General features: G+C 42.8%; 1 protein-coding gene and 1 long non-coding RNA gene across 10 annotated transcripts in view; one reads left to right on the top strand and one right to left on the bottom strand.

Annotated features, from left to right (window-relative positions):
• Nucleotides 1–20821, bottom strand: part of LOC110343440 — a 286166-nt gene that overhangs the window by 248749 nt on the left and 16596 nt on the right. For 2 of the 7 annotated variants that reach the window (XR_005881688.1, XR_005881684.1), the window contains exon 3: nt 2235–2330. This is a non-coding gene — a long non-coding RNA (uncharacterized LOC110343440). Of the gene's footprint in view, nt 1–2234; nt 2801–20821 lie in introns of those variants that run through there. The other 5 variants (XR_005881683.1, XR_005881686.1, XR_005881689.1 and 2 more) reach the window with 4 other exon arrangements.
• On the top strand, nt 1840–16327 carry Aqp4 (aquaporin 4). Of its 3 annotated transcripts, none has more exons than XM_013124542.3 (6): nt 1840–1989; nt 5392–5806; nt 7298–7462; nt 7968–8048; nt 11981–12241; nt 13263–16327. In XM_013124542.3, the coding sequence occupies exons 1-6, from the start codon at nt 1958–1960 to the stop codon at nt 13266–13268; spliced, it is 960 nt and encodes a 319-aa protein (XP_012979996.1). In that variant the 5' UTR covers nt 1840–1957; the 3' UTR covers nt 13269–16327. The 3 variants fall into 3 exon arrangements, with proteins under 3 accessions (XP_012979996.1, XP_005065415.1, XP_005065416.1); XM_005065359.4 differs by adding an exon at nt 2813–2920 and having other exon boundaries at nt 1904–1989; nt 11981–16327; XM_005065358.4 differs by having other exon boundaries at nt 11981–16327.

The raw sequence follows: 20821 nt of genomic DNA, 5'->3' as shown, positions 1-20821 counted from the left end.
TAACGGGATACTGTTGTGGGAAGAGGAGAAAAGCCAACTCAGTTACAAATGGGATAATCATGCCTAATAAAAACTACCTCTGGTAGATAAAGAGTTAACCCCTGTTCTATCTTAGGCCACTGTGCAGAGTACCAATGAGTATAAGAGGTGGTGCCAAATGGGGTGGCTCCTCCCTTGATGGGAACACTCCCCCCTTAGGAACTGGACTGTCAACACATCAGCCAGCCAGAGAAAAGGGAAACCGTGGCAACCAAGTTTTGCTGGCAGTTTGTGAGGTGGTAACGGGAACTGCAAAAGCTGTGCAGAGAATGCTGATGAGCCCAGGGAACCTGCAAAGAAGTCATTCCAGCATCCCACAGCCCCAGCGAGTACCTGTGGAAGTCTGAGACCTCAGTGCATGGTGTGTTCACAGAACACTTCCTTGAGTTCAGATACCTCATAAACACTGGGGCTCCATGGTCAAGACAGTTACACTCAGCACATCTGCCTAGAAGTCAAGGGTTTTAATCAGGGAGGAAAATGCACAGCTTTTTAAAATCTAAACAGTAACCTCGCAAGTCGATATGAAATGATTCAAAGGGTCTTTGTGGGTTCTTGAAAAGTCTCCTCACCTTCCCCGCATCAGAATATTCTGACCTTAAGGAAGTATGTCCTTAAAGGTTTCACAGTAATCACTGAGCAACAGTATGCTGAAGGAAGTCCATGCAAGTGTTGTTACCTGGGGATTACCGAGAAAAAGCATTCAAGTGCTTCTCTGGAATTCCCATTCAAAAATGTAATTCCTTTTCCTAAGGAGAGCTGAGCACTTTGTACACATTGTCTTGTGTCAAGCAAAAAAGTCAGACACCCAGAGAAAAGATGTAAGAGTGTGAAAGTCATTCACTTCTAAATGTCTTTCTTATACTGCTCACTGAAAATACACACACACACACACACACACACACACACACACACACACACACGCCTCCAATCTGAAATGAAGAAATCAGTTAAGAGCCAGAGACACCCACAGGTAGATGTACTTATCACAGTTTTAGTTGCTGAGTTGAGCAATTTATTCCTGATAATCATTACATTGATTAGCTATCATTGACTAACTGTTAAAACAGATTCATAAACCAGGGGTTAGGACTACTCCTTAGCTATGCACCTGGGGTCTATCTAAGGAAAAAAATCTTAACAATGATCTAGTGGAGCCTGTAGATATTTCGTATACCCCCTGCAGCTCGTCAGGCAGGGACTGCCTCATGAGCATTCAGCCACAGCCATGCATGTAGACCCACACTCTGTCAACTCCCTGCTGTGACAATCTTAACAATCCTGAGTAATTTCTGAACACTGTGTCCTGAACTCACTTTGAACAGCCAAGTGTGTAGTCAGCCCTCCTGTCCCCAGGTTTCTAAATATTAAATTTTATTTACTGTTCCCAATAATTCTGTCTCTATCTAACCTCTGTTTTTAAAATCTGCTGCTTCGTATAGAGAAATTATTATAATAATCATTATTATTATTGAAATCAGGTAGTAAATAATCTCGGCTCACATATTTCACTCAAAAGTCAATGTTTATCTCATAATTCATCTGAATTGCTGGGTCATACAAATGCATTTTCTATTAGTTGTTCTGTTTCGATAAGAAATCAGCAAGGCAAATCCTCCCCAATTCTTGGTGATCAGAATGAACCAAATAAACTCATGGGGAAGTCTTCACTTGAAAAGCTCAGTAGCTAAAGAAGTTTGTCAGCAAGTGCTTTGGATTCCTGAAATGCCCTGTGTCTACAGTGATCAGGTACAGGGACGGTTTCTAGTTCAAATATAACCTAGTGATTGCCACATGGTGCAAAATCTTTCCACCCCTACACTCCAAAAACCCAATCAGACAAGTGCCCGTAATCTGACTCCCAGTTCACTGGAGCCGAGGGGCAGGCAATGAGAGCTGCACTCTGGCCAGGGACGGCATGAGTGGCAGAGTTGCTGCAAGGCGGTGGGGGTAAGTCCTTTGCTTTAAGGAAACAATGCTGCACACTAAAAGATGAAACCCTTTCTTTGCAGATATCCGTGTCTTCTCACACAGAAGCTACAAGGTGACAGCAGCATTGGCGGGGGTGGGGGTTATCTCGTAAGCCTGGGGACTAAGTTCAGGCACAAGAGAAGCAGAGGGAAGGGAGGGAAAAAAAGGATGCTTTTAGCATGGGAAATTACTCTGTAATATCTTTCATTAGAATATTTACTCACCGGGGAACTGTCCAGGAGTGGATGAGACTGTGTCCGGTAGGAAGTAGAGTGTTTGGTTCATTGCAGCTCCGTCATATCAACAAATCCCCCTTTGTTCTGGGGCAAAAGAAAAAAAACAGCAAAAATAAATTATGTTGGTCCATTTCCTATGAATGTAAACACATCAGGGCACGTTGATGGTGATCATGGGGCTACGGCCAATACTGGGGAGATTCCCACAAAGGCAGAGAGAGAGGTACACATATGCTACAAGTTTGGACATCTGCAGCTAGCCCAGGCTGTTTTGGGAGATCAGATTTTTGTGGGGTTTAACAAAGAGGGAGATAAAACAATTTATGGCTTCTATTTATGCTTCACAGATTTGGATGTTTTGTTGGGTTTTGCTTTTAATTTCTTTGATGAAAATTTGAAGTTCAAAGAGCAACTAAATTTCCTGCTTAGGTCTCTGGAGAGGGGGACAGGTGTGTGAATGAGCAGGGAGAGGTGACAAAGGGGTGGCAGAGAGAGGCTGGCCTTTCCCAGGACCGCCTCCCCTGAGTGCACTGGCACTGAGCGGGGACTGCTTCCTGCCCACCCAGCTCCCTTCACTTCCTGCTTGGTCCTCTATCCTCTGTGTCGGGCTGTAGAAGACAGCACCTGTAACAGTACTTTGACCTTCTGGTACCTGGCTACCACCTGAGCTGCTGGTGAGTTCAGAAGCGACTCTCCTCACTCCTTTTTCAATGTTGAGCTCTCAAAGCTTCTCCCTCTTGGGGGCCTTTCTAACGCCTCCCCTGGGGCTCCCGTTCTGCCCCATTCCAACTGCTGTTTTTGTCTCTATATTATCTCCCTAGAAGGCATAAGTCAGCTTTGGCCCAGCTGGGGCCTTCCATAATTGCGTGAGTCATTTAAAGGACCTCACTTGTGCAGGGCACATTTGGGGTGTAGCTGGTTGCCCCCGTGGGTGGGTGAGCATGAGCACAGCGTGCTTTCCCTTTCCAGGTCAGAAGGAAAGCCCCACTGCCAAGCTAACTGCAAAGCAGAAATCCTAAAGGCAAAGAAAACCTTCCTAGCCTGTCATACCGGGTTTCCTCACTGCCTGCACAGAAGCCAGGCTCCCTAGGCCAGTGAGTGATATCCAAAAGATAAGAACCTTACAATATGTGCAGGAGGTTACAATTCTACCCTTTGAGGTTTTCCAGCCAGCCCTCTACAGAGTCTACTGTGCAAAATGCTGCCTATCTGTCTTACTACAGATGAGGGGCAAAAATGAATGTCTTAAGTAAGGATACCTTCCAAATGGGAAGGGGGGCTTAACAATTCCTAGCCAAAATAAGCAGTTGCACTGGTGTCTTCCAACCCCACCCTCTTCAACTCCAAAGATCTAAAGACTAAAGGTGGGTGGCAGGAGAACTTCCTTCCCAAAGGTTGCTGTGGCATCTCTCATTTCCTAATCCCATTCCTTCCGAGCTGTTCCCTCACCTCCTGCGCCCCTCCCCACCTCCACAAGCTCCTCAAGATAAGGCATATAACACTCCAGGGCCAAGCCCATGGGAGAGAAGTCCTCAGTAAGAAGCCGCATGACCCTCCCTCCCCACAGAGCCTCTGCACTGTTACCTGACACGCCCCCTTTTCTTGCTAATCTTCCTAGTTCTGTACCCTGTGGTGGGTAGACAGCATGGGGCTGGCTTACATACTCCAGACTCCAGGAGCGTGGAGGAACGGGTGTTTTGGAGAGCTGCTGCCTTAATGGTTGGGGGGACACAAAGAAGCCCGAGGAGGCACTATCCTTGCGCGGAAACTCTTTTAAAAGCTCCCCTCTCTGGTGCCTGACCCCTCTGACAGCTACTTCTGTCCGTTCACCTGGCCACTGCCTGGGAGCCTGGCACCAGCCTGGAGTGCCCACAGCCCCACCCTTCCAGAGTCTCTCGGGCTTCCCCCTGGGGATTGAGATTGTCACGTCCCAGTGCTGCAAGCCCAGATCTGCCCAGGGGCTGGGCGCAGATGCCCCTCTGAGTCCCAAGCTACCGCTACCTGCAGTTCACCACCTCCTTGCCCAGGGCAACAGCAGGAGTGTCCCTGTCCCAGCTGAGTCCCGACCTGTCCCCAGGGTCCACACCAAGTACCAGAGTCAACTCTGCCCTCCACGAGTTTGCCTTCCCAAAAGACAGTTGTGCAGTGCCAGCTTCCTCTAAAATCTCCAGATCCACACACTTTTGAGGATAGGAGTGGGTACAGGGCTCTACAAACCCGTTTTCAAAAATGCCTTTTTGAAAAAAAAAAAAAGAAAAATAAATTCACAATAAAAATGGCAAAAAAATGCCTTTTTGAAGCTACAAAATACAAAAGTAGAAATGATCTGCTTCTTTAAGATATATTTTTCTTTCTTTTCAGAAGAAATAAATTATTTTTCTTTATTCTTCAGAAAGATGTATTTTGTTTTCTTTATTCTTCAGAAACATATACATAAATGACCCACATTGTCACCTGTCCAACTCTCCCCATATTTCCACACCTCCAATCCCTGGGATGTCGTCATCCCTGGTCATAGGAGGTGGGCAGCAGAAGGTGCAGAGATACATTCAGTCGGAGACTGAGCGCCCCGCCCTTCTTCAACTGATTTATTCTATGTATGTGATGAGTGTTTTAACTACATGGGTGTCGGTGCACCACCTGGGCGCAGTGCGCATAGATGGCAGAGAAGGGCTCTGGAGCTCTGGAAGTGGAGTCACAAGTGGTAGACTGCCACCATGTGGGTGCTGGGAAACCAACCCAGGTCCCTGCAGGAACGGCCGGTGCTCTTAACCGCTGAGCCGTCTCCCCCACAAACCCCCTCCTCTTAAACTGCTTTCTAGCCACAACAAAAACACACATGCAAAGTATACATTTTAAAGCTTGCCAAAAGGAACAAACTCCCAGTTAAACTTATTGGAACTAGGTTGAGACAGTTTCTCTTCTAGGGACAGGTGGGGCTGCTGTCTGGTGACTAGGAAATCCAAGAATACCACAAGAGCAACCTCTTGGCTACTAATTAAGGAGAGTCCCCGAAGCGTTCTGTCTTGGTTTGCAAAGAATGCTCGCAGCCCATCCCCAGGCTTTGAGACCAAATCTCAGCGCCCCCTTCCAGCTGGAAAGCTAAGACGACGGCTTCTCCCTCTCACTGTGTTCTTCCTTCCAGTAAGTGCGGACGTTCGTGCAGTAGAGAGAGGATCATGGTGGCTTTCAAAGGGGTCTGGACGCAAGCTTTCTGGAAGGCAGTGGCAGCGGAATTTCTAGCCATGCTTATCTTCGTTTTGCTCAGCCTGGGATCCACCATCAACTGGGGCGGATCGGAAAACCCCTTACCTGTGGACATGGTCCTCATCTCCCTTTGCTTTGGACTCAGCATTGCCACCATGGTGCAGTGCTTTGGCCACATCAGTGGTGGCCATATCAACCCCGCTGTGACAGTGGCCATGGTGTGCACGAGAAAGATCAGCATCGCCAAGTCAATCTTCTACATCGCGGCGCAGTGCCTAGGGGCCATCATCGGAGCTGGTATCCTCTACCTGGTCACACCTCCCAGCGTGGTGGGAGGCTTGGGAGTCACCACGGTAAGAACTTTTAGCTTCTCATTTCTGTCCTCGACTCCAGGCTTTCTTGCAAACTCTGCTGAAAGGTGGCTCAATGGTCTGGGAGGCATTCATAAAATGGCTAGATTAAGGAGCTAGGGCTATAGCTCAGTTTGGAGACTCCTTGCCCGGCAGGAGGTCCTAGGTTATAGTCCCTGTATGAGGTGTAGTGGCACATATCTACAATACAAGCACTATGGAAGTGGAGGCAGGAGAACCAGAAGTTCAAGGTCATCCTTGGCTGCACAGAGAGTTCAAAGCCAGTCTGGACTGCATACAAATTTGTCTTTAAAAAAAAAAGTAGAAACCTATTGTGGTAGTATTTAAATTACACGCAGACGAGCCAAGCATGGGTGCTGTCTATAATCCCAGCACTTGGGAGATTAAGACAGGAGCATCAGGAGTGAAGGTCACCTTGGACTACATAGTAAAACTCTGTCTACATAGAGGCAAATATTGAAAGGACATTATTTACTATTGAGTGACTTGAACGTGATTAAAAAGATCTCAAAATGTTTTGTTTTGTTTTGTTTTTCTCCCACCACAGTGACCACAGGAGTGTGTTTTGTTTTGTTTTTTGAGGTTTTGGTTTAGTTTGGTTTGGTTTGGTTTGGTTTTTTGGAGGGTTTTTTTGGTATTTTTTTTAAAGACAGGGCCTCACATTCATTATCTAGCTCAGATTGCCCTTGAACTTTTAGCAATCCTCCTGTCTCAGATTCCTATGTGCTGAGATTACAGATGTAAATGAGCATGACTGGCTTGACTGTATTTTTGTCTTAAGGCCTTACAATTATTTATTATCAGTTGCAACAATGTGTTGCTTATTGTGCAGGGAACTTTAGATGATCTGCATGAAGTGTCACGCCTTTAATCTCAGCACTATGTAGGCAATAGCAGGCATATCTCTAAGACTGAAGCCACCCTGATCTACAAAGCAAATTCTAGGACAGCCAGGACTACACATAGAAATCCCATCTCAAAAAATAAATAAATAAATAAATAAATAAACCCACAGTCATTTGATCTTCATGTCACTCTTTGTAGCTTGGCAGTATTGCTGGTTAGCTCTGCACCAGGACTGGCTTTAGACACACAGCTTATGTTTTAGTTGAGATACCTAGGAACTAACTTAAACCTAATTATGAGTCTAATAATTGCCCTGTAACATTATAAATCTGTGATGAAAATCTTTTACGCGCTGAGTGCAGCAGTAACACATTTTGCTTCTGTTGCTAAAAACAACATTCAGTGAAAACTCAGTCACTGTAAAATTATCTGTAATGGCCTAAAATGAGTGTAAATTGAGTCCTTCTTTTTAGGAGGTGGGAGGGACAGAAATCTCAACCTGGTGCTGGTAGAAGACTCAGCTTAACCATTGGTTCCCATGCAGATAGAATACACCCTTCAGACCGGTGCGTTGCTTCGACCTAGACTCTGCTTCAATTCTGATGGAGTATCTTTCCCTCTCTCTAGGTTCACGGAAACCTTACTGCTGGCCACGGACTCCTGGTGGAGTTGGTAATCACATTCCAGTTGGTGTTCACTATTTTTGCCAGCTGTGATTCCAAACGGGCTGATGTTACTGGTTCAATTGCTTTAGCAATTGGATTTTCCGTCGCAATTGGACATTTGTTTGCAGTAAGTTTTAAGTTCATTTGAATAATTGATCATCTCATTTAGCCTCACCCTGAAGCAAGCCTGAAGATGCTGTTTATAGCTGAAGTTTTCTTCAGTTGTTTTGAGTATTAATCAGCTGGGAACACTGTATTGTTTCCTGTGACAATCCTGCAGCCTTCGCCAGTGTGGCCAGTGACCTGGCCAGTACAAAACTGCTGTGACATTTGCATTATCTCAAGGGTGTTTTTTACTTCAGTGTTACCTTCTCAACCAATAAATACCTGTTTCAAAAACTGGTCTGCCAACTAGCTGGACATACACACGTACCATGCAGATTGTACCGTAAGATACACAGCTCCTTCAGATCCAGCCATATCTGTTGATGTTAAGTGATCGACAACTTTGCCAACTACAAAGTGGCTAAATCTCAATGTTCCTCTGAGGAGACAGCAGCAAGTTGCAGAAATTGGCACCTGTTAAGACCCTGTTTCCAAAATGTCTGAGGTTTTGTTCTTTTTCCCTGCAGATCAATTACACTGGGGCCAGCATGAATCCAGCCCGATCCTTTGGACCTGCAGTCATCATGGGAAACTGGGAAAACCACTGGGTAACTACTAAATCGATACACCCCATCTTCCTGAAGTTAGGAGCAATTGTCCGCAAGACGCTCTTTTTATTGGCCTAAGTTAGCTCCGTAGTTTCTGTTGCTTTCTTCCCCAACTGCAGCTCTCAGCGTGTTATTGCATCTGTCACAGGAGGTAGAGACCGCCTAGCAGGATTCTGCTGCAAAAGATCTCATAGGGTTCTGTTCTGGGTTCACTGGCAGCTGGGTTTTCTTGAACCATTAGTCTGGACATATCTTGGACAGACTGCAGCAGAATACTTTGTACACGGGTTTCCTATGTAGAATAAATTTAAGTCATAAAGATGTGCTTGAAAACTCAGTTCATTCTGGGCACATCAGTTATGCGATAAAACGTGCTGTTTACTGAAACTCTGCAGTGCTTAAATCATGAAAGAAAGCCTTCCTAGCAACAACAGAAAATATTTTTTTTATTTTTAAGAGAGAAAGAAATATTCTTAAAGTATCACCTACGACAAAGGTATTTACATAAGCATAGCATAATTAATAGTATATAGGAGCTGGAAGCATGTGGGCTATGGCTGGTACCAAATTGATGATGTAGATGTTTATGCCACTGTCACCACAGCTGTATCTAGAAAAATTAGTCCCAAGAAGGTGCATTTTTTAATCTCAGGACTAACTTCTTGTCCGTCTGGGCCTAGAGTAGTGACAAACATAATCATTTCGGCTTCAATTGTTTTTATCAACAAGAGAATGCATGTACTTTGAATTATAGGCAACTGTGAAAGCCACCCATACATTAATTTAAATAGCCTAAAAATACAATGAAAATAAATTAATATGCATGCCTGAATTATTGCCAGTCGTATATGGTGAATGTGCTTTTACATTTTCTAAAATTATGAGTGCAACAACCTGTTGCTTGTGCTTTGATGTCACGCATGTGGCCACAATGGATCTAGCCACAACTACTCAAGGATAGCATGGCCTAGCAAAGGAGGGAAATACCATACCATGATTGTATAAATTCCCTTATACAAAATGTGCACTGGGTTGTTAAGACATAATTTGGGCAAAGACATGCAAAATTTTGATCTCCAATGTCATTCATCAGACTGGTCATTTTGCCACTGATACTTCTTGAAAAGACTACATTAACAAACATGGAATTTATATTCTTTGTATGTGTGATATATGTTGGTGTGTGTGTGTGTTTTCACATGTATGAATGTAGGCACACATGTGCTATGACATTTGGAGGTCAGAGGACAACCTTGTATACCAGTTCTAATTTTTCACCTTGGTTGTAGCAAGGTCTCTTGTTCACCACTGGTCACAAGGCCTTCTATATCCACTTGCTGTGTCCTATGCTTCTGTGGGAACAGAGCAATTACAGACGTGCACTACGGCATCTGGCTTTTATGTGGGTGTCGGGGACTCAAATTCACATCCTCATACTTGCATCAGAGACACTTCCTTCACCCATGTCCTTCACTCCCAGTCCCCAAATGGAAAATTTTAATGTGAAGTTTATACGTTGTATAGTAAATGGACAGGTTTTAATTAAGTAATGTAATGACAGTTTAGGAAGTTTTTTCTAAACACTTTTATGTAGTTTATTTGTTTTCCTGTTTTCAGCAATAAAATTATTTCATAAAAATTGAGAAGCACTTTAAAGTCCCAGAACTTTGTGTGGGAATAGCAATTTGGCACCAAGATTTATTTTTGAGAACACAGAGCTAGCTGTCTCCTCCGAGCGTCATGGAAAGGGTAGTGATTGTTTAACCGTGGCTGTTCTCCTTGTGGGACTTGAGGCCTGTGGAGTAGCACAGATCTAATGAGACCTTACCGCGGGAACAAAGAGCAAAGGCATTTAGAGGAGGGCTCTCATTTCTCCTTTGAAAGGGCACAGGGAAGATAAACTCTCCTTTGGGCTCTTTCATGTTCACGATAAGGAACTTGCTTGGTCCAGTGACTCTCACAGCTACTTCCCTGTTAAGGGTATGTGCTCAGCCTCGGCGGGAAGCTTGGCTGTCCTTTAGCCTCTACAGTGAAGATGTCGAGTGCAGTTCACTCCCAGGTGGCGTTTTAAGCGAGACACAGTTATAATTTTTTTCAAATGGGAGAGCAAATAGTAAGTTGGTAAAGGGCATTCTGAAGTCACATAAACAAGACATGTCAATCCAAGCAGCTAAGTATGCCATCTTAAGTGAGCTCGTAACCTCCCGAACTGTCAACTTTCCAATCCATAGGAATGTAAATTTGAATAGTATCTGTATCAAAGGTTATAATGAGATAAGAAAAGTGTTCAATATGGTCCGTTACAGTGCTCAGTAAACAGAGGTTTGGTCCCAAGTGACTCTATTGATGAGCGCCTACTGTCAACTTTCCAATCCATAGGAATGTAAATTTGAATAGTATCTGTATCAAAGGTTATAATGAGATAAGAAAAGTGTTCAATATGGTCCGTTACAGTGCTCAGTAAACAGAGGTTTGATCCCAAGTGACTCTATTGATGAGCGCCTAACATTCTACAGAGTGTGTGTGTGTGCTATAAAGCACAAGTTCCAGCCTAATCAGAGTGCAAGCGTAGTTCGTTCTAGGGATATCAGTGATGCAATGGAACATGCTGTTTACTGAAACTCTGTAGAGTCACTTGCTCCTCCTTGTCTAGTCACCAGCCCTAAAGTCAGTAGGGGTCTCCAGGAAAGCACTGTGCAGAGGGAAACACTCTCCAATGAGAAAGATAAAGAAACTGTAGCATTTCCTCTGCAATGAAGTCACCAAATTTTAAAGGCGTAAAGCATATGCTATAAGCAAACCAGCAGCCAAGTCAGTGACACACAGCTTTAGATTGTCTGGGAAGCAGGAACTGAACTGGTTTCCATGAGCGAAAAATGAAGTAGAATTTCATTTAGTCTTCACAGCCATGTGAAATGCATATTACAGCCCCTGCTTTGCAGATAAAGAAGTAAAGCGTAGAAGTTAAGTCACTAGAGGAATAATCTAATTGGTAAAGTGATTATCCAGAATGCAGCAAGCCCTTAGTTCTCTCTGAAACTCAATACACACTGGGCATGGTAGCATGAGTACTGAGGGATGAGTAATTCAAGGCCATCCTCAGCTGGCCTTGGTGAGTTCAAGGTCATCCTCAGCTATGTGGTGAGTTCAAGGCCATCCTCAGCTATGTGGTGAGTTCAAGGCCATCCTCAGCTATGTGGTGAGTTCAAGGCAACCTGGGATACCAGAGACCTTGTCTCTGAATGGGAAAACGCCCTGGTATAAGCACTCAGAACTGCTAAGTGGCAGAAGAACATGGACAGCATTCACTGTGCCATACTGAATAACAAACAGCCCAAATGATAACACTGCCCCATGATACTGATTACACAGAAAGTCAAGGTAGGGGGGGCTAATATAGAATACTTAAGAGAAACATGCTCCAAAAATTGTTTTTCTTTTTATTTCAAAGAATTCCCAATAGAGTCTGATTAACTTGTGGAGCCACAAGCCAGAGAAGAGCTATTTTAGGCTAAGACTTGTCATAAAGTTGATAAGCCTGATGTGACAGTACCCACCAATATTTTCAACGCTCATGCTGCTGGGGGTGGAGGAATGTGAGTTCAAGGCTAGCTTGAGTTATGTAATGAGTCTTAAGAGGCTCCTGAGCTAGGCCTTGTCTCAAACAATAATAATACAAATCAGAACATTAATAATAAAATAAAGAAAATAGAAGCTATTATTATTTTATGTTCAAATGTTCTTTAATAACTTACAGATCTTTGGTGCAGACTTGGTATATTTTATCATTATTTTCAAATCCATCTGTGTGTGTGTGTGTGTGTAACACAGTTGCTGCCTTAATTTAACTCAGTTAAATTCTATATTCATGGGCTACCCAGACCACTTTTGACTTCTCCCTACTCATCCCTACTCTTCCATCATCCCCCCAGATTTACTGGGTTGGACCAATCATAGGAGCTGTGCTGGCAGGTGCCCTTTATGAGTATGTCTTCTGTCCTGATGTGGAGCTCAAACGTCGCCTCAAGGAAGCCTTCAGCAAAGCTGCCCAGCAGACCAAAAAAAGCTACATGGAGGTGGAGGACAACAGGAGCCAGGTGGAGACTGAAGACCTGATTCTGAAACCCGGGCTGGTGCACGTAATTGACATTGACCGTGGAGAGGAGAAGAAGGGGAAAGACTCGTCTGGAGAGGTATTGTCTTCGGTATGACTAGAAGACAGCACTGAAAGCAGAAGAGACTCCCTAGAGCTAGCCTCGGATGTCCTGCCACCCATTAAGGAAACAGATTTGTTATAAAGTACCCATGTCTGGGTTTCTTCTTTCATGTCTTACTGCTCAGTTTAAACAACACATAGTTTGCGATTATCAATGGGAGGGGGAGAAGAGACCTATAATGAATATGAAACTTTAAAAAAGAAATAATTTTTAAAGTGGTCCCCAAACAAATATGCAACTAGTTCATCGAGTTCCCTTTCTGTAGTAACAACTGGAAGCGTGTACCAAGATTAGGTGACGTCTTGCCTCCAGAGCATGTGGGCACCTCTGTGAGGTAACTGGCATTGCCAGTCCTCACTTGAATAGTGACCTCATTGGATTGATTTACCAACGGCAAAACGAAGTATGTCATAGTGCCGTGCTCATTCAAGAAAAAGAAATGTAGTAAGCTCTTTCATGAGCCATCCCTTACTTATAACTACCTCGAAGGAAAAAAATCTTAGCAAGGGTCATTGCTGATAAGCCATTTGCATTTATATGGCAAATATCTGACTGGCAGTTCCCAAAGCTAATTCATTATAATCCTTCTTCCTCCTGAAACTCCAAGAATCTATAGGGCTAAAGTCAAGAAATTTGCAAAGAATATTAATTTCTACCCTTGCATTAGTTCAATCTAATGAAACATATGCGTGGGACATCCAGCGAGGCTCAGGATAGACAGTGCTATGGAGTCTAATGGGAGATGGGGCAAAGGCCTTCCAACTGTCAGAGGGAGGGGATCTGTGCTCTGTCACCACATAATTGGTCTGTTTTCAGTGCTCATTCTTAACTGCACCACATAAGACTAACCTAAGCCTTTAATGGCGTCACCTACTTGTTAAAATTTATTGGCAACTGGGGGATTTGTTTGTCATTCTGTTATCTATATTGAAACGCTAGCTGGGATTAGCTGAGTCCTGCCTTTCTGTTGGTGTCTAAGCTTTGCTTATTCTTGAAGGTGTAAACTGTTCCTGCCCATCCCAACTTGTGATGCTGTCTCACTTCCCACGACATCTGTTGGTGGTCTTCACTGGGAGTGTAATAACACCTAGAGTGAATGAATTAAAGTGCGTGGCAGACAAGGTACAACACGGTTGCCTAATAAAAGGGTGAGGAGACTGCCTGTGATTCAAGCTCCCATATGACCCACCCTTGCTATTGCACATAGCTTAATGTGTTTTTAAAGTATCTACCCTACTGCCTGGTTTATTTGTTCAAACCATTTGTTTTTCCCGTACTGCTGTGCCTCCCACCAATAGAATGCTGTATGGAAACCCCAGTTTCTACCATTGTAACTGTCTAGCCTAGCATTGATCTTAGACAATGTGCTGCAAATGTCAATTTCACTAAACAAAAGTTAGTAGTGGAAGAGAGAAAGCCCATCTAGCTAGCTTATAAATAGCCGACAACCAAGGGCTTTCTTTTCCCAAGCACAATTCCAACTGTGTGTGACTTCTTATTGTTAATGGCAGTTTTGTGTCTGCGGCAACGAGATAATGGACCACTGTTCAACCTGATTCTCTTCGGTGCTAGGAAACTGATGTGCAAGTTTCCAGATAGCCATGAGACGAGTGTATGCCTCTCAGTGCCACCGGCATACTTTACGGCAGATGCTGGAAGCACGGGTTCCTTTCTCAGGGTATTGAAAATAATACACCAGATACATAAGATTACTCCCTAACAGAGTGGCACTCACAGAAGCAGGGCAGAAACGTCCCAGTGATGGTTTGTGCCCCTTATTTCAAGTGTCTTCACAATGCATCGCATAGGCTTAAGGTGAGGGTGCTTCAGTTCAGAAGGTGATGTCCACCATCAACAAACCGTGTCAGGTCAAAAGAAGCTGAGCTGACTGACACAAATAGCTAAGCGGATTTCTGATTACTCTTTCAAAACTCTTGGCCTGTGGTTATATCTGTTGTGCTGTACAGTTTACTTCATATGTACTTGCTTTAACGCTCATTTCCAGCGGCAGCATTCAGTATGGTAGGGACTGCAAAATAGTGAATCATGGCTTTGTGATTTGTTTTTGTAGCAACTGGCATAATGCCAGGCACACAGTAGGTAATCAAAACAAGCATGTTACTTGATAAAAGTATATGACTCTCATTTGGGCTTTAAGAATACCAATACTCTCTTCTAATTTTTAATTGTGTTCATCATTTAACCGAAGTATAATTTCTAGTGCTATCAAAGGATGGCAACATGGATGTGAAAACACACCGTGTTTTTACAATTTACTGTTGAAGGGCAGAGGGCAAAGGCTTCAGCATTCTTTATCTTTGCATAGGAGACAACTTGTCTTGTATTTCACTCAAGGCTCTGCCAGTAAAAAAAAAAAAGTGATGAAATTGTACCTTTCTAATGACATCTATGCAGCAGGGGTCCATTGCCTTGTGGATGGCACCAAATTAGCCAGTGTATTAGGAGATCAGGGCTTTTCCTTTCATCCTTTCTTATTAATGAAGTGCATAGTGCAAACAGCATCGTGCTGTTCCCAAGAGACAACCACTGACGGATACACAGCAGAGAGATCAGAAAGGAAAATCAGGAAGACATGAAAGATTTATGCAAGCCACGGGGCAATGCCAACTGTGTTCCCTCAGGAAGAGAACACAGACACCCCCCAAATTTCAAGGTGGTCCATACACTGAGAATGCACATAGTCTGTCAAAACAGCGTGGAAAGGAGTCTTTAAAAAAAAAAGATGTTGAGGGTTCCCTTCAAATGTAGGACTCAGATTTTAAACGTGTGTTTCCATTTTCTTCCAAAACTCCTTTAACTTTTTACACTACAAGGAAGTGTTTTCTGGAGCCTAAGTCACTGTTAAGTTTGTTTCTGTCATTTGACACTACTCAGAAAGCCTTTTCCTTTTGATCACTAGAGGGGTGTCCTTTCACAGTTCATGGATACTGCTGGCCACATCTCCCCTATGCTGAAGATTTCATATGACACTGGAAATCTCTGAAAAATGTGCGTGATAAAAATGAGCTGATTTATTAGAGGTCAGTTCCAAAGCACAGCTCTTCTAGATGAATCCAGGCCATGTGTGTACTGATCTAGCCTCATTGATGGATGCAAAATTCCAAACCACAATAGCAAATTAAAATGCTGGCCCGAATCCTTGCATGGCCCTTTGATGCAACATGCTGACATCTTCCTCACACATCACAAATGTGGCAGAGACACTGCTGCTGTGACAGCTGAATGGACAACCTCATAAAAACTATAAAACGTTCTTATCGTAAGACTACAGGATAATCATAAGACTGCAAAATACATAAATTTGAAACACTTTGGACCTGATAGTAATTACATCTTTTCCCAGTAAACTCATAGAGTGGAAATTATTAGGAAAGCATGGTTACTATATTAATAACAAAACTCACTTTCTTTACATTAAATTCTCTGAGTTCATGTCTAGGTCTCAATTCTTTTCAGAAAACCCCCTACCACAAACCTTTGAAAACCATAATTCTCAGAAATAAATGTTAGACCTTTAACTTCAAAAATAAAAAACTGAGAATACTCACCTTTTGCAAGTAACTTCCCATAGCCTGTGAAAATACATACCCAACAAATGTTATACAACATATGCTGTAGACACCAAATTTAAGACCAGTTACACTGTTAACTCTTTTAAGTCAAAAATCAAGAACTAAAAAAACCACCTAAGTTATATATCCCATTGTAATGTATTCCTAGACTCTTTTCAGGATTAAGCAAACATGCAATTTGTGGAAATATATGAACTATGTAACATTTTATGACCCAAATCACAATAAACTTGTAACTCATAATGAACTAAGCAAAATATAATGAATGTATGGTTATATTTACAATTATTTATTAACTGAAATATTATTGCAACATTAGAGTTAATGGTAAAGAGATTTAAACTGTAATATCTAATACTTGGAAAACATATTAAAATGTATTAGCAGTGTGACTGGGTTCCATGTCTTATGTTGCATATCGTATTACTAGACTCACACGAATAAATCTCCAAATGTTTTTAAAAGTAAACTGTATATATGATGGTATTTTAAAATTCAGTTGTAGTATTGGCACTTGCATTAAAATGAATAAGAGGTTTTGATATTTGAATATAATCTATACCAAGTGAAATGGTGATGGAGCTCATAAAATCATGTGTACTTCGTGAAAGCCACATGGGTAGGCCCTGGGGTAGGCCCTGACACAGACAGTGAAGACCGGATTTTCATAGGCTTGGTTCTTCTAGTCCACATCTATAAAATAGACTATAGGATACCAGCCACCACCACAGTGAGTCTAAACTCAGAGATTCCAACAACTGACTGTCACTGCTACATAGATGGCCTAACTTCAGGGTGTCCAGCAACTCCTGTGCATCCAGATGGATGGCATAGGCTCAGTAAGTACTTATTTGCCTGGCCCACTGTACTTGGTTTAAGGGACGTCCCAATTTTTAGCAGCTACAGACTTTCGTTGCAAAGTTGGAGGCAGTCATTTATGGAGTATGCAACCCATCCGATGGGTGAATAATGTGTATCTCTCACAGCATGTGTCGTATTTTGGTGAAACAGTTCGCTTAGGTGCCCCTCCCCCACTAGGATCTAAAACCTTACTGGATGCAAATGTGTTTTATTTATCCTGTTTCTCTTCCCCCACTCTCAGCCCTGAGTTGTGAGAGCTTTGACACTCCCCTGGAAAGTGCTTGCTGTGAGGACAAAGCAATTAAAGAGTGTCCCAGAATCGTGAGGAAATACCACAAAGCCCTATTCTTCAACATGGTTGCTTTCTGCTGCTGTGTGTGCTAAATATTTGAATCCTTGTAATTCCAGGTAGGAGCTCAAAATTAGTTCAAACACAAAAGAAAAAGGAAAACGCACACAAAGCATGCAACACTAATTGGATTTCCAAAATGTATACCCAATGGGGAGGCAACAAGACATGTTTTCATTGCTGTGTTTATGCAATGGCCAGATGTTAGATGAAATTTAGTTCAGTTGAACACTTCGGCAAGCAAAGTATGTTAACAAGCCTGGAAAGCTTGAGGTGGAAATGTCAGCCTTCTTTTGATGATTATTTGGTTTGGGAAATTCCAAATCAATGTCACCTGAACTAATTCTTTTTATTTTCTTTCCATTTTCCCATTTCTTCCTTGTCTGATTTTTTATTGTTTTGTTTTGTTGTTGGTGTTGTTTCAAGTGTTAATTTTCCATCCTGGCCACAGCCTCCCTGATCCTTTCCTCCCAGTCCTTCCCCCACATACTCCATCCCAACCCTCAATCTCCTCCTCCTTTTCTGTCTCCATCCAGGAAAGGGCAGGTCTCCCATGAGTATCAACAGACATGACATATCAAGTTGCAGTAAGACTAGGCACCTCATATGTTAAAGCTGGGCAAAGCAACCCAGTATGGGAAATACGGTCCCAAAAGCCAATAAAAGAGTTGGAGACAGGCCCTCTTTCCTGTTAGGAGTCCCATAAGACCAAGCTACACAACTGTTTAACGTATATACGGAGGGCCTAGGTCAATCTCATGCAGGCTCCCTGGTTGTCAGTTCAGTCTCTGAGAGCCCCTAAGACCCCAGGTTGGTTGACTGTGTGAGTCTTGCAATGGTGTCCTTGACCCCTCTGGCTCCTACACTCTGTTCTGCTCCTCCTTGGCAGGATTCCAGAACTTTGCCTAATTTGGTTGTGGGCCTCTGCATCTGTCTCTATCAGTTGCCTGATGAAACCTCTCTGATGACAGGCACCAATCTGGTCACAAGAAACAGCCATTTCAGGCTACTTATCTGCTATTGTTAGGAGTCTAAGCTGGGGTTCTTCCTGTAGACTCCTGGGAGATTTTCCTACACCACCACCAGCAGTCCCCTTCAGCACTCTTCCCCTCTGTGCCCCCCAACCTGATGGCCCATGTTCCCATCCCACCCACCCTCAATCCATTCACAATATCTCTTCTATTTCCTCTTACCAGGGAGACTTTTGGGGTGTACCCACAAGGTAATTCTCCTTGATACCTAGCCTCTCTGGATCTGTGGATTGTAGCATAGTTATCCTTTATTTTACACTTACGAGTGAGTACATATCATGACTATGTTTTTCAGTCTGGGTCACCTCACTAGGATGATTGTTTTTCTAGTTCCATCCATTTGCCTACAAATTTCCTGGTGTCCTTGGTTTGCTTTTGTTTTGTTTTGTTTTTGGAGGGGGTGGATTTTTAAAAACATATTTCTTTATTTCATAATGCATACAATGTATTTCTGTTTTATTAATTAAATTTTTCATTTATTTTACATTCTGACCACAGTTTCCCCTCCCTCCTCTCTTCCTATCCCCTCCCCAACCCTACCTCCCCAGCCACTCGTCTGCCCTGCCCCCACACCCACTCCTCTGATTCTGTTGACATGGACGAAGGGGCAGACTTATCATGGGTGTCAGCAAAACATGGCATAGCAGGTTGAGGTAGGACTAAGCTCCTCCCTTTGTATTAACGCTGGTCAAGGCAACCGGGTATGAGGAATAGGTTCCCAAAAGCCAGCTCAAGCATTAAGGACAGTCCCTGGCACTGTTAGGAGTTCCACATTGGGCCAAGCTACACAACTGTCACATATATGTAGAGGGACCAGGTTGATCCCTTGTTGATCCAGAGTCTGTGAGCTCCTATAAGCTCAGGTAAGTTGTTTCTGTGGGTTCACTTGTGATGACCTTGAACTCCCTAGCTCATATCATCATTCCTCCCTCTCTTCAACTGGATTCCAAGGTCTCGGCCCAGTGCTTAGCTGTGGGTCTCTGCATTTGTTTCCATCAGTTACTGGATGAAGGCTCTCTGATGACAATTAGGGTCCCCACCAATCTGATTACAGAAGATGGTCAATTCCAGTACCCTCTGTACTATTGATTGCTAGGAGTCTTAGCTGGGTCATCTTGTGTTTTCCTGGGAGTTTTCCTGGCAGCAAGTTTCTCCCTGAAACCAAAATGCCTGCCACCCCCAGGTTACCCAGGAGATCTCTTCTATTTCCCCTTCCCAGGGAAATCCATGGGTCCCTTTTTAGGACTTCTTGTTTCCTAGCCTCTCTGGATCTTTGGATTATAGAGTGGTCATCCTTTACACCTAATATCCACTTATGAGTGAGTACAAACCATGTTTATCTTTCTGGGTCTGCGTTATCTCACTCAGGATGATTTTTTTTCCAGTTCCAACCATTTGCCTGCAAATTTCATAATGTCATTGTTGTCATTGTTTTTTTACAGCTGAGTAATACTCCATTATGTAGATGTAACACATTTTCTTTATCCATTCTTCAGCTGAGGGACATCTACGTTGTTTCCAGATTCTGGCTATTAAAAATAAAGCTGCTATGAATATAGTTGAGCAAGTGTCTTTACAGGTTTGTCTATACAAGTTTACACTACCACCAGCAATGGAAGAGTGTTTGCCTTGCTCCACATTCTTTCCAGCATGAGCTGTCACTTGTGGTTTTGATCTTAGGCATTCTGAGAGGTGTAAGAGGGAATCTTAGAGTCATTTCGATTTGCATTTCCCTGATGACTAAGGATGTTGAATATCTCCTTAAGTGTTTCTCAGTCATTTGAGATTCTTCTGTTGAGAATTCTCTGCTTAGATCTATATTCCATTTTTAATGGATTATTTTGTTTGTTAATAGCTAGTTTATTGAGCTCTTGAGTTACATATTTTGGAAATCAGCTCTCTGTCAGATGCGGGGTTAGCAAAGATCTTTTCCAATTCTATAGGCTGTCATTTAGTCCTATTGATGATGTCCTTTGCCTTACAGAAACTTTTCGATTTCATGAGGTCCCATTTATTAATTGTTGATCTTAATGCCTGTGCTGTTAGTGTTCTGTTCAGGAAGTTGTCCCTGTGCCAATGCATTCAATATTATTTCCCACTTTCTCCTCTATCAGGTTCAGTGTAACTGGATTTGTGTTGAAGTCTGTGATCCACTGGGGCTTTAATTTTTATACAGGGTGATAGAATGTAGATTTATTTGCTTACTGCTACATTTTACCTCCAGTTAGACCAGCACCATTTGTTGAAGTTGTTTTCTTTTTCCATTGCATAATTTTGGTTTCCTTGTCTAAAATCAGGTGTTCGTAGCTGTGTGGATTTATGTCTGAGTCTTTGATTTGATTTGATTGGTCCACCTGTCTGTTTTTATGCCAATCCCATGCAGTTTTTATTACTATAGATCTGTAGCAGAGATTGAAATCAGGGATGGTGAAATATAAGATGATTGGGTGAGCAGATGCACATGCATGGATGGATACATGCATGAATGCATGTGTGGATGAATAGTAGAAACTCTCTGATCTAGAGGCATCTGTGTGAAGGAATAGAAATCTTACCTTACATTCCTTCTTCCTTTTCAAAGGACCACTTGTCATAAAAGAGTACAAGTTTTTGAAAGTAGTATCCAAGGATAAGGAAGACAGAAAAAAATTAATTAGAATAATTATCAACTATAAAAATATGTGGTTATAGTATGTATATATTATTTTCAATCATTTTATCT

This window comes from Mesocricetus auratus, unplaced genomic scaffold (assembly GCF_017639785.1).
Source record: "Mesocricetus auratus isolate SY011 unplaced genomic scaffold, BCM_Maur_2.0 Super-Scaffold_100015, whole genome shotgun sequence".
Taxonomy (NCBI): Eukaryota; Metazoa; Chordata; class Mammalia; order Rodentia; family Cricetidae; genus Mesocricetus; species Mesocricetus auratus.
This window is presented reverse-complemented; position numbering and strand designations above follow the sequence as displayed.

What these genes read in the sequence shown, in the direction of transcription:
- Aqp4 (XM_005065358.4), top strand. Translation starts at nt 1,958, where the DNA reads ATGAGTGGCAGAGTTGCTGCAAGGCGGTGGGG. An exon ending in CAATTGGACATTTGTTTGCA is followed by an intron (nt 7,463 to 7,967) that starts GTAAGTTTTAAG and finishes TTTTCCCTGCAG; the next exon opens with ATCAATTACACTGGGGCCAG. An exon ending in GAAACTGGGAAAACCACTGG is followed by an intron (nt 8,049 to 11,980) that starts GTAACTACTAAA and finishes TCATCCCCCCAG; the next exon opens with ATTTACTGGGTTGGACCAAT.